This window comes from Centruroides vittatus, unplaced genomic scaffold, assembly GCF_030686945.1.
Source record: "Centruroides vittatus isolate TY-2023 unplaced genomic scaffold, ASM3068694v2 contig_4, whole genome shotgun sequence".
Classification (NCBI taxonomy): Eukaryota; Metazoa; Arthropoda; class Arachnida; order Scorpiones; family Buthidae; genus Centruroides; species Centruroides vittatus.
Window position 1 is genome coordinate 2,167,083 of NW_027122214.1, and position 17,928 is coordinate 2,185,010.

The window sequence follows — 17,928 nt, forward strand, 5'->3', positions numbered from 1 at the left end:
GTAGCGTATTAAACATAATTTCTTTGAATTATTAAAATTATTTATACAGTTAAAAATGCAATAGTTATTCAAAAGCTACATTAATTTAGTTGGTTCCTATATTCTAAATTTTTAATTTAGAACATTAAATTAAATATATTTTTATTCTGAATTTTTCAATGATATTTGAATTGCAGAAAGATAGGTGATGAAAATAAGTTATTACTACTATTATATTCAAGAAAAAAATTTATTTTCAGATCACAAATTAATAATTGTTAAGTCTTTAATTAAGGATTGTTTAGAAGGTGAATTCTCTTTAAAGTAGTAACAAATTTTGATAACTTTTATTTGAAATATTAAATTTTTTCTCTGCAAGTTATCATGTAATAACAAATGAAAATTGTGTAATGCTATATAACTTTGATATGCTTTTCTCTTTTGTTTCTCAATTATATTGTATGTATCATCAATAAATATAATATATTATTGTTTAAAAAGTTTATATTGTTAATTAGTTGTTTCACTAAATTCTAAATACTAAAAAAACTTAATTAAAATTATTGGATTATGATTTTATTAAGATTTTTAAGAATTTGATGATATAAAAAGATATGTGTAGCCTCTATACTGAATTAGAAATGTTAAGTATTGTTATTTGTAATTGGGTTGTTAAGTATTGTTCTACATGCAGAAGTTCTATTAAATAGTTTCATATAATAAAAAGAGAATATGTTATTAACCTATTTTTGAATAATCTAATTTAATTGATTTCATTTTCAATTAATAAATATGATAAATTATATAAATAAAAATACAGAATTTGATTTCAGTAATCAAATAAGAGCATAAGATCATTAAATTTTCCTGAGAAATTTATAATAAATAAAATACATCTGTAAAAAAATTGTAATACACTTCTCTGTATCAACTCTGTTTAACTGATGGCCTGTGTATATTCTTATTTCTTTCTTTTATCTGGAAATGTACAAATTTGAATATATCAAATACATCAGCATAAATGAGATTTTATTTTAAAAAAAACTGTTTTTGAGCTCTAATGTTTAATGATTTAATTTGCATTACTAAATATAAATTTTTAAAAATATATACATTATTGTAAATTATTTATATGTAAAGTGCTTATTTTTTGCTTAAGAAAATGAGAAATAAATTTCTGTTCCAAATCGTATGGTTTTGATAATTAAATTACACATTTCCTATTGTACAATTATAAAAACATTCTAGTTTATTTTATTCTGTAAAGTTTTTCAAATGAGATATGCCTTCATTTGCATATAATCAGATAAAATTCTGAATATTTTTGAATAATGTTAATATTTTTTTAAGTAATGCATGAATACTAATATATTTAGTTTTATTTGTGGATTTTGGAACTGTATTAAAATTTTTAATTCTTTGATAAATAATTTATATAACTATTTTAATCCTTAATGAATAATCCTTTATATAACTATTTTAAGGATGAAATCAAGATTAAAATTATTGCATATAAGTTAAAAGTATTGAAAATAGATCTAAATATCAGACAGAATTTCTTTACATTTCTGACATCAATTATATTTAAGCAGCTATTAGAAAAAATGAAGCAAGAATACTAGAAAGCAAAATGACAAATGTCTTTCTTAAAAACTGCTTTCTTTCTACTATGATACTAAAGAAAATACAAAAATCTGTAAAATACATTTGTTGCTAAGTAACAAAAGACAATTGTCTACATTTCTGATGTGATTGGTTATGAAATAGGTCGTCACATTTCTGGTTGATTGTCAATTGATGTAATTGTTAGATACTGATTACAATTTTTCTAAAATTGCAAAATGATAAATTTTTAGATACATATACTTAGATGGATGAATCTTAAAATTCTGTCCATTTTGCTCCTGCACGTTGAAAAATGTTGAATAATGGCTAGATATATAGCATTTTACCATATTTTAAATAATGATGGAGTTATGAATTTTTTAGCTTCTAACAGATCACTGCTCTGTAATTATAATTTTTGATGATGTTAATAGATTTCTGGTAGATAGCTTTATAGATAGGGTTTTTTTTTAAATATTAAAATAATTATTTAATAGTGTCACTATTTTAAAAGAATTAAATTTGTGTTAATTTTTTTATTCAGTTTTAAAATTTGCTATTTTTGATTCAATTTATATACAATATACTGGTATATACTACATATATTTAATAAAATAAACATGAGATATTTATGTAAACTTTTATTAAATGTTCTTCAAGGATAAAAAAAATATCTTCCTGCTACCATGTATAATTTCAATTTCTTATATTTGTTATGAGTCAGATTAATTTGAATAGTAATTGATGAATTAAAAATAAAAATTTGGATATAACAAGTACACAAATTATTGATGTAAAAAATGTCTTATTTTGAAATAAATAACTTTTTTAACTTCTTTATTAATATTGTTGTCATATAGGTGATACACCACTGTACAGAATTAGAATAGATGAAATTTTAGGAGTTGAAAGATTACAAGAAGAATCTTTTAAAATGAAAAATGTAAGTGAAAAGAGATTTTATTTTTATTTATTTATTACCTAAGGCAATATAAGCATCTTCCTAAAAACATTCATAACCTAATTAGTTGTTAGAAACAGTATTTATTAAATTAAATTCTATAAACACTGTTACATAAATTTATAATATGTTTAAAAATAAGTGTTTCTGAGATTAAATTAGTCTCTGCTTTTTAGTTTCGTTAGAAAACAAATATACTTTGGTAGTTGTTAGCTAATTACAACATTCAGTATACTAATAACAAATGTTAAATTCTACTCAGTGCCTACCAAATTTTTTTCGTATGAATCATTATTCATTTTTCGCATAGACATGGGGCTTATACATTAATTTATATTTTAAATGTTTATAAAGAATTTCAGTTACCAACTTATAATTTAAATTAAAAATTTAGCATTAATGCCAGACAGATTTTTCTTTAAGACTACTAACCCGACTGAAATGAATTTCGAAAACTCTTTGTTGGTATTTATTTCTAATAAAAGAAATCCATTAATAATGAACAAAAATTAAATTAATATACTGTTTATTTTTTTATTAAAATTAATAATTCATTGAAGTTCTTTCATTTACTCTATTTTTTTTTCTTATATTTTTATTGTTTAATTCACTTGATATGTATTTAGATTTATTTTAACATTGAATGAGGTTAATTACTTTTAGTATTTTAAATTATTGTGAATAGCTCTTGTAATTTTTCCACTCTCTAGAAAAATTACAATAGAGTGGTAGGATATTGCTACAAAATAAAAATTTAAAAATGCATCTAACTCCCATCTTAAAAAATTTCTATAAAACTCTATTTTCTATTAGAAATTGCCTGTGTTTCATATTTTTTTACATTGCAAAAGTGAGTATGACCCATGTGATAATTAGAATCTATATATTTGCATACTAAGTTCATGAGGAAAAAACTTTTTTTAAATTTTCTTAATGCTAGCTATGAACTTATATTGGTTATTTGTTATGTAAACAATGATTATAAATATATTGATATTACAGGAATTAATTTCTTGTATCTTAATATAGTTTTTTTTTTTCTTTCTTAAATATTTTCATATATTTGCATCTATTTTTATTAAATAGATGTTCCAAGTTATTCAGCCAAATAGAAGAGTGTTGTATATACAAGCTAATAATTGTGTTGAAGAAAAAGAATGGATAGATATCTTGACTAAAATTTGCCAAAGTAATTTAAATAGGCTGACAGAATATCATCCAGCTGCTTTTATAAATGGACATTGGTTATGGTATGTTTAGTAAATTAAACTTTTTATATATTTAAATATAAATTATTTTAATTTTAAGATATGTTAAAATTAATATTTCATAATGATGATCAAAACTTAAATTTAAAACATTTAAATATGTATATGTAATGATATGTAAGGTAAAATAAAAATAGATAATCTGTTTTAAATGTATAGGTGTTCCTTGATAACCACAGTTAATTAATCCCTCAATGCTACCACGTATATCAAAATCACATTAATCAAATACGGTATCTATGTTAAGTAAAGACATCTGGTAAAGCTGTGTTAATTAAAACTTCTGCCACATATATAAAGTGATTGCTGCAATTAATTTTGTTCATTAATCAAATCCCATGTTAAGCAAAAATGCATTAAGAGGGGATACTGTACTAATTTTATTTAAATTTGAAAAGCCATTTAAGTTTAAACTGTGAAAATGTCAATTTTATATTAATCAATTATTCATGACTACAAATTAAATTTAAAAATACAGGATTTTATATTTTTGTATTTGTAATATAAAATTTCTAATGTGCAATATTATATGAAGCATTTACTAGTTTTATATTTGTTGTTATCAATATACAGTACATAATGTAATCTATATATTTATGCTGTTTGAATAATTCATTTTAATGTAGTTTATAAATATGCTATAAAAACAATTTATTTACAAAGAGATTTTTATTTGTTGGAAATTAGTAATGAATGGTAAAATTGTTAATCTGTATTACAGCCTTTAGTGTTTGTATGGGGGTAATCCCAAAAGTAAGGTCTCCTATTTTTTTTAAATACAAAGAAATGTTTATTTTCAATAATGTTCATATCATTTTAAAGCTTAAACATTTATCTATTTTTCTACATAATTGCCATTTTGGTCATTTTTGTAGCTGGCAATTTTTGTATGCCCATATCATATCGGCTCGCCGCCATGTCGTGTTAAACCAATTGAAATTCATTGCCAATTGATCGGAAGTGTATGGCGAGTCATGCATAGATGCATAGATGTTGAAAATGTCCTCAAGTGGTGTAGGGAGTTTCTAGCTGATCGTACTGATATTCACGATGAAGAAAGAAGTGGGAGACCATCAATTTTCGATGAGACAGTTGTGAAGGTTGAGCAAACCATGCGTGAAGATTGGTGAATCACTGTGGATGATCTCTGCATTTTGGTTCTTGGGGTTTCCCGAAGCACCATTCGTAGAATTTTAACAGAAAAGTTGCAATATCGGAAAGTGTGCGCAAGATGGGTTCCACAATGTGGTGGCGAGCAGGTATGACATGGGCATACAAAAACTGCCACAGCACCTATAAAAATGCATTGCCCGAAATGGCGATTATGTAGAAAAATAAATAAATGTTCAAGCTTTAAAATGATATGAACATTATTAAAAATAAACATTTCTTTGTATTTAAAAAAAAAAAAATATGAGACTACTTTTGGGATTTTCCTCTTAATATGAAAAATTGATAAAGATCATTTGTCCTTTTAATATTTTTTATCATTCATTTTTTTATAGCACTGGTTATCTCAGTTTTGTTTTTGGTCAGTCTCTCCTTTTATGACTTTAATAGTCCAATTTATCCAAAAGGTTCTCAATGAGATTAAGAGAAATGTGGGCTCTGGATTAGCAAGTCCAAGTTTTAGATGCTGATAGTTCTCAAAATAATTTCTTTTCAAGATAAATCTGTAAAATATATCCCCAGACCATTATTCTGTCCATATATTAATAGTAAATATAAGTATATATATCTCTGAAAATATATAAAATTAATTTTTATATTTTAATTTTAATTAGAATAAAAGTGTAAATTTGGAACTGTAAAAAATAAGATCAATTAAAGCTTGTTAGTTTTATTGTAATATACCACTATTAACTTAATAAACCACTATTATCACAATATTTTTTGCAACAGAAAGCATTACATTTAGAATTCAATTCTTGAATAAAACATATTTAGAGAAAATGGCATTTACAATTAATTACAAAGTATGTATATATATATATATATATAAAGCATTGCATGCTTCATATATATATATATATATATATTCTTTGTAATTAATTGAACAGTTCTTTAATAAGTTTCAGTATAGTATAAATAGCATACATATTTTACTATAAATATATAATTGTATAGCTAAGTCATTTAACTTGTGAGTTCTGCTCTTGAATTGAATGAGAAATGTGACATTTGATAAAAACATAAATATTAGCAATATTTGACTCTAAATATATGTTGTTATTTCAGTAATAATAGTAAAATATAATCTATCAGGCTGATGACTTTTATAATTGGAATATTTTGAAATGAAAATATTCTCTATTGAAAATTGAAGTAATTATTTACTTGGGAAAAAATCTGAGGTGTTCTGTGAAATAAATAATTTATTTCATCAGTTACATCAGAAATAATTTCACTTGAAATAAAATGTTTATTTTATAAGTTAAAACTCATTTTTTAAATTATTAAAATTGAGCAAATAATTTAGTTATTTTTGATGGTATCATTTAGCTATTCGTTAATAAAATAGCCAATATTTTTTATGATTTTAATGTAACCTTATTGTAAATTTTACTTATAAGTTTATGGATTTTAATTAAAAAGTATTTCTCTCTTTCTTTCTTTCTTTTTTTCTTTATCTGGATAAAGTGTATTTATAAATAAATTTATTAGTAAATTTGAAATAAGACTATTTTTGAAATAAAGAATGGTATACAGTGTGTGTATAAAATTAACTCCCATTTTAAAAAATTAATTATGCAAGTACCGTGGTTCATTAGATGATGTTTTATGACTCATTTGATGCACATTTTTAGGTTTCACAATCTTGACATTATAGAGACTCAATGTGAATGCTGTATGTGACATGACAAACATTGATGCAGTAGTTCAACTTCTGCCAGACTTTGCATAACATATTAAATGTCACTGTGGCTGCAGCTTCTTTAATCCTCATTTGTGGTTCTCTCGGGTTACATGGCAGATGTGACATGAACACTTTGTCCTTGATGTGACTCCACAAGAAAAATCATATAATGATAAATTGGGATCTTAAGGTCATGCTATGACATATTGTCATTTTTTTCATGCTCCTATCCAATATGCTGGAAGTGTATGATTGAGATATACATGAACTGGTGATGGCAGGGTGGTATTCTGTCTTGCTGATACAGGTAATCATCAGAATCATCATTCACTTGCAGCATTAACTAGTTCTGGAGCATGTTAATATAGGATATTCCATTTACCATATCCTCCAACTTAAAGAAAGGATTGTATATCTTACATTCTGAAATGGTGCACAACATATTCAACTTGGATGAATCACACTGGTGTTAAACTATGACATATGAGTTCTCAGTCCCCAAACTCGGCAATTGTGTCGATTCATTTTTCACTTGTGAAAAGTTTCCTTACTGCTGAACACTAGACACTCCATAAACCTGTCCTTCTGTAAACCACACGTGAGGCTAAAGTAATTGTCTGTCATGACTGTGAGTTTTTGGTACACTTGCAATTTGTATGGCTGCATTTACAACTGTTTTTTAACATCTTCCGCACTGTCTAGTGCAGCATTTCCATATCACAAGAGGCTCTGTGTAATGACTTCTTAGGGTTATATTTATATGCCTCATGTACACATTCAATATGTTTGTTGCAAACTGGATGACTGATCGTCTTCTGTGAACATAAACAATCTGTTGTGATAAATTGATTATCCCATTTCATAGTAGACCTCCTGATGGGTTCTGTGTTCAGTGCAAAAAGAGCATTGCATCTGGATTAGCACATCAATTTCTGTCAAATTGCAAAGAGCTTCATCAACTGCAGAAAATGCCATGTTTTACATACAATGCTTCTGTTGGCCAACATTAACCATAACAGGAGTAACTACACTGAAGAAAACCAGATGGTGTGGTCTTACATGTGACAGCTGATGCATCTGGGTATATCTCCGACATAGTGACTTACAAGTAACTGAAAGTGGGACTTACTTACTTTATAGATACCCTATATATTTTGCTTCTCTAAAAATTAAATTCTAAATACACTTCAAAAAATATATTTACACTTTCCTAAGAAATTTTAAAGAAATTGAAAAAATTTATTCTTTGGAAATCAATAATTGAAATAATTTACTATATTAGTTCTTCCAATCAATATAGATTGAAAGAACTAATACAACATTACTTGAAGATACTTTACTACATATAAAATAATAAAATAAAATTATTAAAATCAAAACTTTTAAAATTAACGCATGTATTTTTGTAATTTGTGCATTTATAGAAAAAACATCTACTTTCTAATAATTACTTTTAATAAAATAATGCATTATAATCATAATACATAGGTAAAAATTATTAAAGATTAAAAACAAACAATAAACATTCTCCTTTTAATAAGCAAACCTGATGCAAATGGTTTTATTTCAATGTTATACAGGTCAAGGGTTGTACAGGTAAATGGGTGTGTTACTTATATTTGTTCTTTTTTGCAAATAATAAGGATAAAGATAAAATGTTGTTTCCGTAAACTTTAGTTTTGTACAGTTTGTTTGAAATATCTATCTGTTTTTTACACTAATGAAGAAATTTAAATGAAAATTAAGTTGATTGATCATAAAAATTATTTTTCATTAAAATAATTTATATGATCAATCAACTTCATTCATAAAACATAAATTATATTTTATAAAGCATTTTAAAAATTCATCAGTGAAAAAAATATTAGAGCATTAGTTCCTAAAGGAAAGATTTATATCTGTAACAATAAAGTGGCTATCATGGGTTGCTTATAAATAACTTTTCAAGGTCATTGAAGGAAAATTTTAGCACATTAACCTTCTGCATGCACTAAACATTTTATAATATTACTATTTTAGGATTTCTGAAGTACAAAACATTTTCAAACATTTATCCTTTGTTAGGTATTAGAAAGAAATTTGTGAACAGAAATTTATATAAACGAACTATCAGTTGTATTAAGTTATTGTAGATGAATAATACATATAAAAAATATAAATTAAATATGTAAGTAAAAGATCTGTGATTTACAGAATTTTATGTAAAGAAAACAATGCTTTTAAATTTCATATTGCTTTATATATGTAAATATATGTGAGAAAATTAACTTATTTTATTGCTTGACATTAATTAGAAAATATAACCAGTTATAATTTTTTTCATTAATTACTGAACAACATAAAATTTTTTTAGAAAAGATCTTTTTAAATATAAATCAATTTAATTAAAAGTTAGCATTGTTAAGCCAATAGAATATGAATGAATAAGTGTTAGTCTTTTAATATTTTGGTTAAATACTTTATAAATTTTTATTTAATGGATTTTTTGTTTAAATATCAAGATTTATAAATTAAGTTATTTGAAGAATGATTAAATTTTGACTATATAAATTTTTTTTCCTTTCATATTCTAAGTGCATATCTTTAAAGATTTCAGAAAAGAGTTGAAAAGGATCATATTTTGAACATAGATCAATGGAAATTCTATTTATCACAAAAAATTTTCAAAAATGATTCAATATGATTCAAATCAAGTAATATACAGTATGTTTAACCTCAATAGTGTTTTATTTTTAATTAATACAGGCAAAGCAGTAAGTTGCCATCTGTGAAAATGAATTCATGTATATCGGTTGTTTTACATGAGTAAAACAACACCCTACTGTATTTTAGTTCACTATTGTTATTTTTCAAATAGTACATTCTTTGAGGATAATCCATTATTCTTTCTTTTATAAAATGTTGAAGTTGTTGCTATTTTAGTTATCATCTATTGAAATTGATCATTATTAGCAGACATTAACAGTAAGCTCCTCTATTTCCTAGTTGAAATTTTGAATGTCAATTGAAATGACTAATGCAGTTTTATGATAAACTAAATTATCAGCTACATTATGTTGAATTCAGTTTTTTCCAGTAATATTTTCTGTAACAGCAAATTATTTTAATTCTGATGAGCAATTATTTTATTGTGACATCACAATGCCAGGTTGCAATTTTTAATCATATTTTTAATTTATTTAATCTTCACCTCAAATTAGTAGTGTCTTGTGCCCGTACATCCTGCTTTTCCTGTTAGCATTAGAATCATCTATCTAACTCCATTCTTTAGATTAAGGAAGGACGGACGGACGACAGTGGGAATGTATAGGTCTACAATTTTTTGAAATTGCAGCCCAAAATTATCTGATTATGATGATGATATCAATTTCAATACAGTTGTCTATTTGAATTAGAAATTCTTATATTTCTTCTGTAGAGTATATAAGTTCAATAGATTGATTATTACTCTTTGGGCAGAGTTTTCTTAAAAATAAAATTATTTTTTGTTAAGTATTATGTTTAAAACAATCTTTTTACAATATATATGTATGTATATATGTTAAACAAATTCTCTAACATAAACTGAGTCATTCAGCCTGTAAAATAACTAATGATTAATCATTAGTTATTTTACAGGCTGAATGACTCAGCTTATGTTAGAGAATTTGTTTTCCCAAAAAATAGAATATTCTGTTGCTTTCAGGAGAGAAAATAAGTTATTCATAGAGTTCTTCAATTTTTCAAAAATTATTTAATTGACTGGTTTAAATTCAGGAGTAAAATGATCACGTTAAAGTATTGCATTCATCATGCAATACTTTAATGTGATCAATTTATTCCTGAATTTAAACCAGTCAATTAAATAAATTAAAAAATGTAATATATTAAGTTGTTTAGGAAGCTTCATAAATACAACTATATCTTCACAGAAACTCATTAGATTTATTGAAAAGATGATATATACAAACTGGCATTTTATTTCAGAAAAATTTTATTGAAAAATTATTTTAGTTGTTTTTATAGTGATCTTGAAACAATTTAAAGAAATATCTGAATAATAATAATATCATGTAAGAAAAAAAATGTATAAAGTTAAAAATTATAATTTATAAAAATATGGATGTATTATATATGTGTTTTTAATAGTTCAGTCTAAATAAAATGAAGAAACAAATTAATGTATTACTTAATTTTAATGTATATATACATTAATCAAATATTAATAAAAGAATTTTCACGTTGGCATTGAGACAATATAAACATTCATTAATTGAGACAATATCCTTTGTTTTTTTTTTTTAATTTGATAAAATGAAAATATCTTGCATTTTTGGAGGTCACTAACTTCTTGTATTATGTTGGATACATTCCAGTTTATTTCAAAATGATGTTACAAATGAAAGAAAGATAATATAATAAATTTTTTTTTAAATTTTGCATTGCATTGTTTCTTAATTTTTAATATTAATGGAATGCAATAATAGTGTAGATATTTTAATTCTTGAACATTAAAAGTTATTTTAAATTACATGAGATTACTCACTACAGTGTTAATAGTAGAAGGCGTTTATTTTGTGAGAAGTTGTAGACTTGACATTAGTTACCCTCAGGTAACAAACAAAATAGTATGTATGGAATCATTTTTTGTCAGGATTATATAATACAGTAGAGCGTCGAAAAGTGGAACCAATTGGGGACTGGGGTCCTTCCAGTTAATGATCTGTTCCAGTTTCCGACTTTGTACGAAAAAATACATTAACCTGTCCGATGTTCAAATTTTTCTCCGTTGCGTATCGCTTCCTGTTGAATTTTTCTCCGTTGCGTGTCGCTTCGTGTTGAATTTTCGTCGATCTTAAGCCTAACGAAAATTTTTATAATAATCATCGAGGCTATCGTATCGTTAAAAATTATTTCTGCATTTTGTACAAACAAAATAAATATATTAAAGAATATAAAAAACATGAAAATTATACTTTAGAAGTAAATTTAGTATCAAAAACATTCGATTCAGCACGACACAGTCCGACTGAAAATCGTTCCACTTACCGACGTTCCACTTATCGACGCTCTACTGTATTCTAATGAAAATAGTTGTTTTCATTAAAATTTTATTGTAATAAAAGTGGTGATATTTAGTTTTTTTATTTATTATCACTTAGTTTGTTTAGATTGTTTTAATAGTTGACAATAGTTTTCAACATAAAATTTAATTACAGTTAAAACTTTTTATTTGTAAACAAACAAATATATTTTTAAACTAAGAATTTTAGAACACTTACATGCATTTGAATGTTATAATATAATTATACTTGGTTCTCTCTTCAATAATTGGTTCAACAAATTAAGATAAATATTTTATAATAGTTTAATTTAAAAACTACTTATTTAATTATTAATAAACTATTTGATTATTAATCTAGAAATTTGCTGATCGAATGACTGGGACAGTAAAGGCATCAGTTTGTGAAGCCCAGGATTGAATCTGGGTGAACCTTTTCAGGAATTTTTCATGGCCAATGTGTCCGATATATGTTGAGCTCCATTTCTCATCAACCAGTTATATTTATTGTGAGCCTGGAAAAAAGGCTTTCTTAGTTTCCAGAACAGAGTCAAAAGTGTATTTAAAAAAAAAAAACTAGAAATTGGGTATTCTGATTATTAATTGGCTTTAGCTTAAAAGCGTACAAAAATATTTCTCTAAATATTAGTTATTTTCCACTTTTGTCTATTGCTAAAAAATTAGTTCATCTTCTTTTTAATTTCATTTTTTTATTTGGTTTTTTGTTTTGCTGTATTCAAATAATTTTTATTGCACATTTTTCAAATTCATATGTAATAAAAAAAGAATTGATTTATATTTTTATTAAGTTTGCTATCTGAATTCCAACTTTTTAAAATGAAATATACTTAAGCTTGTAAATAAGTTACTAATATTTATAAATTTTAACGCTGAATTTATAATTTGATATAAGCACATCAGACAAAAAATTAGTCATCTCTAATAGAAATGACAGTAGGTTGTTACTGGTTACCATTTGGAGATAAATAGCATGGATGTGGTCTACAGGGTCATTTCTGTCTCTTGAAGTGACAAAGAGCAACCTGTGTGTTGAATTGAGTCTGCAATATAGATTGTACAATAGATATTACTGAGTGGCAAAAAGGAGTCGTGTGTAGCTGTGCTCATTGATACAAAGTGACATTGTCCAATTTGTTGGTGTGTCGGAGCATACTGTCCAGCAGGTATAGAAACAGTGGTGCAGTCGACTGAAAATCATCAAATCTCTTGCAACTCATTAATTATTAGATATGTACTTACAGGGGTGACTAATTTTTTGTCTGGTACACTTATGTTTAATGTCAAAGAATTTCATTATCACACAGGCAGCTCTGTATCTTCAATGAAAAATACTTCCAATTACATATTCAAACTTTAATAATTTTTCTTATAATATATGAAAAGTTATATTTTAATATTTAACCTTTCAACTGTGGGATAGTCAGGTATGGTGCTACTCCAAGGTAGTGGAGAATGAACATGGGAAATTTTTCAAGTATTTTTTGACACTTTTTTTCCTCATTACCGTTTCGGGAAAAGATTTTGTAAACAGTTATGTCTAGTAAAGAAAAGTCTTTTTTTATTGTTACATAATTCATTTTTTGTGTAAATTTTTTTTCACGGTGTTTTTTGGCGATACCCCCAAAAGAGTTTAGTGGATATATACGCCCGACACATATATACGCCCCTCACTGCTGAGTGGTTAATGTTATTAGTCAACAATGTTTATTTGATATCATTTAATATTTTCTTTCCATTTATCTAAACCTATTAAATTTAATTCTCCAGTGTGTTGGCTACAAAATGAAATTTGAAGGTGTTCAAATTAATGTAAAATAACAACTGTAGAATGAGAGAACTTGAAAACTTGGTAAAGAACAAATCAACGTTTTTTCTTTAATTGAAAGAATAACTCTGACTCTCAATATTATATATATATACAAAATTATATAAGAACTTTTAATAGCTTTCATTTCTGTCTTCTTCAGGTGAAATGTTTAAAAATCAAACAGTATTTTAAAAAATTACTTGGATTTTTGAACATTTTAGCCTGATGATGACAGATATAAAAATAATTAAAATTTATTGTGTAGTTCTGTACATATTGTTTCAGTATAAAGCTGTATAACATCAAATACCAGAATTACTATTTCAGTTATAGTCTTTCTTGATGTGACATGCTATTGGTATCTACTTTAAACATTTTTCCTCATATAAATTGTGTCAGATTATAATTCACTCAAAAAAAAATCACAATTTGATTAAATTTATTATGGATGTGTACTGTTACATACAGCTTTTATAATATAATAATCTATCTGTTGAAATTTTTTGTATATTTATATACAGGATGAGTATAAATATTCTAAACTTAACAAAATTATGTTAGATTTGATAAAAATTATAGAACAGAGAAATGAAAGTTGTTATTTTAATAAAACATTTCATTCAAATATTTATTGAAAAATTATTATAGTGCTTTTGGAATTCAGTTAAGTACATATTTTATTTACACATATTAATAAATTTTTCTTAAGAGTTCAAAAATGTTTATTATTATTATTATTATTATAGCTGCAAAGCAAATAGTGAAACTGCAGCTGGATGTTGTCCCGTTACAGCTAGTGTTCCGGCAGATATTTGTGTCCAGATAGATTCAGACAGAGAAGTAGAACGTATACATACCATTTTTTTCAACCATAGGGATGCACTGGAAAAATTATTAGGTAAAATTTTTTATAATAATAAATTTCGTATATTTTTTAAAATTGATATGAATAAAAGGTAACACACTAAAAAGTCGGAATTACCTTTTATTCACGCAATAATTTAGTTAAGAATGCAATTTCTTGAGATTTTTATATAAATTGAAATGTGTAAAAAATGTGAAATGCAGTCATGATTTATGTAAATCAGAATTAAAACCTGCCTTTAGTTTAAGAAAGCAGACAGCATTGATGATATGTAAATTTAAATAAAATGTTGTTGTTGTTGTTGTTGTTGTTGTTATTGTTGTTGTTAACAACAACAACAACAACAATGAATTAATTTTAATAAGTACTTTGGTTTTATTTCATTTCAGAGCCTTTAGATTGAATACAAAAGATAATTTAAAGTTTTTCACCATCTTTATTTCAAACCTGTTCTATTCTATTTTGTATTCAATCTGAAGATGCAAATATGAAATAAAGCAAAACTACACATCTCTCTCTAAAGACTGTTTATAATTTACTTGGGTTCCATTCTAGAGTGTACTTGTAAACAAATATTTATACAAGTTAAACTAACTTTTTATTAAAACCATATTAAAATTATGGAGGCTACCACTGTAAGGCTAAAGCTATGCAGACATGAATGAACAAAATTTTCATATAAGATGATTAATGTCAAAAAACAGAAACAAATGATCCATGATAATGGATTTTCCAGATATAACTGTCTCTGACAACTAGTAATTTTTGTCTTTCAACTTTAAAGTAAAAAGTTTGTTGCTTGCCCCGCTTGCTGTAGTTTCTTTTTCACTCACTCATTACACCACGTTTGTATTGACTGCCTAGTGAATTTTTTGTTTATTTCTTACAGCTAAATTAAAATTAAATTTTCATTACATAAGAAAAAATTGTGATAATTTTCATTCTGAGCAGCAGTATTTGAGTATGCGATTTAAATTTGCACATTCATTCATATTTGGGTATTTATATGGCAAGTATACTGTAATTTGCTCAATAAAAAACTATAGATCTTATCTTTTCCATATTTCTTATTTATTGGACACTTTGTTCTCATATTTTTTTCTTAACAACAACTAGACAACAAACAAATTTATAAACTAGTCACAAATGTTGAGATTAAAACATTTTTTTTATTGACCTCTTTTCTTTTTGTTTACATTTTTAATAGCAAAATGCATTTTGGATCTGTATGGCCTCTAATCTTTTTCTTTTTGAACTCAAAACATAATTATTATGATTTTAAAATTAAATTATTAATCCTTTTAGACTTTAAAAAGATAACAGGGAATTTTGTTAAATTTCATATTTAGTTTTTAGAATTTTCTTAAGTTAGAAAGTGTTTTTTTTTTAATATTTTACTCCATGTCTTTAGAATTCAGAATCTAATATATGGTTTAAGTGCATATTAATTTAAAAGATCTTTTCTTAGTCAGTGACTCTTAATTTATTTGAATGTTATATATTTGAAATGATAAGATACCAAATAAATGAAAATCTGATTTTTTTTTTATTAATTTATTTATTTAGAAGCCTGTAAAAATCAAGCAGTGTATACGGGAGAACAGTGTTCTCTTTGCCCGGCAGGCTTTGTGATAGAAGACACTCAAACATTATGGGAAACATTAAATGAAATTCAAACGTGCGTTATTAGATTGGAGCAGGATCACAAACAATATTTCAGGAATTTTTGTCGCCAAACGAAATACGGATCTGAGTAAGTGGAATATATTAATGCTTGACATTTTGATTTAAACGTCTATAGTTAATAACACACACATTTTAATTTTCAGGCAAGCTCCAATAGGAGATGATAATTATCTACTCATGATTGCCCAGCACTGCAAACAATGATTTTATAAAATGTATAATGCAAATTTTGATCTCAGCCAATATATCTGAAATGTTTGTGAATAATGTGTATGACAATTCTTAGTTATTGTTGATTAGAAATATTGCATTGCTAATATATTGATTTTAAATGTATGATACATTAATGTCACGAGATTATAAATACTTTAAACTTTTCTTTATTTCTGGACCAGTCATTTTCGTACATTCCAGATTTTCATAATTTCTTGTCAAAATTGGGGATTGTTTCAATAATAATTTCATTCTACTTTTTTGTATTTTGTCCATTATTTTATTTGTAATTTCTATTGAAAATAATTTTCTAGTTAGGATGTGCCATATTTTGTGTGATGTTCTGTATAAGTTATAATTAATGAACAAATGTTAAATAATTTGTTGTTGTAACAGTTTCTTTGGATATTAGAAAGAATTTTTCTTAAGATTTTTGTATAAAATACCTTGATTAATTGGTCACAAGTGTGATATAAGAAATCTCATTGCAAATATACCCAATTTAATGTTTGTTATGAATAAATTAATTTAAAATTTATTCTAAAAATGTTAATATTATTAAAACAGTTAAGTGTTAACTTTTAAATTAATTATTACTTGAAAGTTTTAAATAAAAAAAAATTGCTGTAGTAGTTTATATTTGGAAAATGACAATATGCAGCTTTTTAAATGCCAGTATGGCACATCACTTAAACATCGATGAAACTTCTTTAAGAAGTACGTATGTCATTTTTAAAATAAAAATATCCTGTATGTACACACAAAAAAATACTTGTGCATAAATGTGTGTATGTATAATATATATATATATATATTACATATTTTATTAATGAAGAAAAATTTTGTTATTTTACTACTAAAACCTTGTTATATCTATGATAAAATTTGTTTGTCCAGAAGTACATTGATTATGTATAAAATTACATGTTATGTGAAAGTAAATTTTTATTATATCGTACATAGTATGTTTAATAGTTACAATCACTAAATTCACTCGTGCATCTTAGATTAAGTTTACGAGCTTCACTATCTCTAAAATGTGTTTTATTATGACAAACCATTACCCGTTACGGTAGTGGGATGAACTGTGGTTGTGAAAATTTATGTTGTGTGTTAACTGTAGTATATATATATATATAATGTTAAATACCAGATCAACTGGTTCGCTTTTTGTTCTCTGTTAAATGTAGTTGTTTGTCTTGTTCTTTATTGAAAATCATCTTTTCAACGAAATTGTGATTGATTGCAATAATTTGCTTTGTACAGAGATTATTGTGAATATTAAAGAAATATACTTCATATTTATAATTTACATCTTAATTTTGAAATATTATTTAACAAAAGATTAGTCTACTATGTGTATTTTGTGTCCCCTTATGTTTATCTATTGATTCATTCACCTAACAAGATATTGTTTTTCCACTTCTGTTTGAATTATCTTATTTGTTATTAAACATTGTTCATTATCTAGAATATTTTGACTTGTACTTTGTTTTTGTGCTTTTCTTTCTTTTTCTAATTAGACTATAAACTTTAATTCTGACATAAACGTAAAAATTAATGTTTGGTCAGTATGGAAAATTGAACATTTCACAATTTTGTTTAATAATTATATGAATATTTTT

General features: G+C 25.1%; 1 protein-coding gene across 1 annotated transcript in view; it reads left to right on the forward strand.

The window, feature by feature from the left end:
- Positions 1-17,611, forward strand: part of RasGAP1 (Ras GTPase activating protein 1) — a 67,081-nt gene extending 49,470 nt beyond the window's left edge. Inside the window, exons 17-21 of the mRNA XM_067271481.1 lie at positions 2,445-2,527; positions 3,632-3,795; positions 14,286-14,437; positions 15,971-16,157; positions 16,234-17,611. Of these exons, the coding sequence (XP_067127582.1) occupies positions 2,445-2,527; positions 3,632-3,795; positions 14,286-14,437; positions 15,971-16,157; positions 16,234-16,294 (647 nt within the window). The 3' untranslated portion in view covers positions 16,295-17,611. The remainder of the gene's footprint in view (positions 1-2,444; positions 2,528-3,631; positions 3,796-14,285; positions 14,438-15,970; positions 16,158-16,233) is intronic.
- Positions 17,612-17,928: the final 317 nt, after the last annotated feature.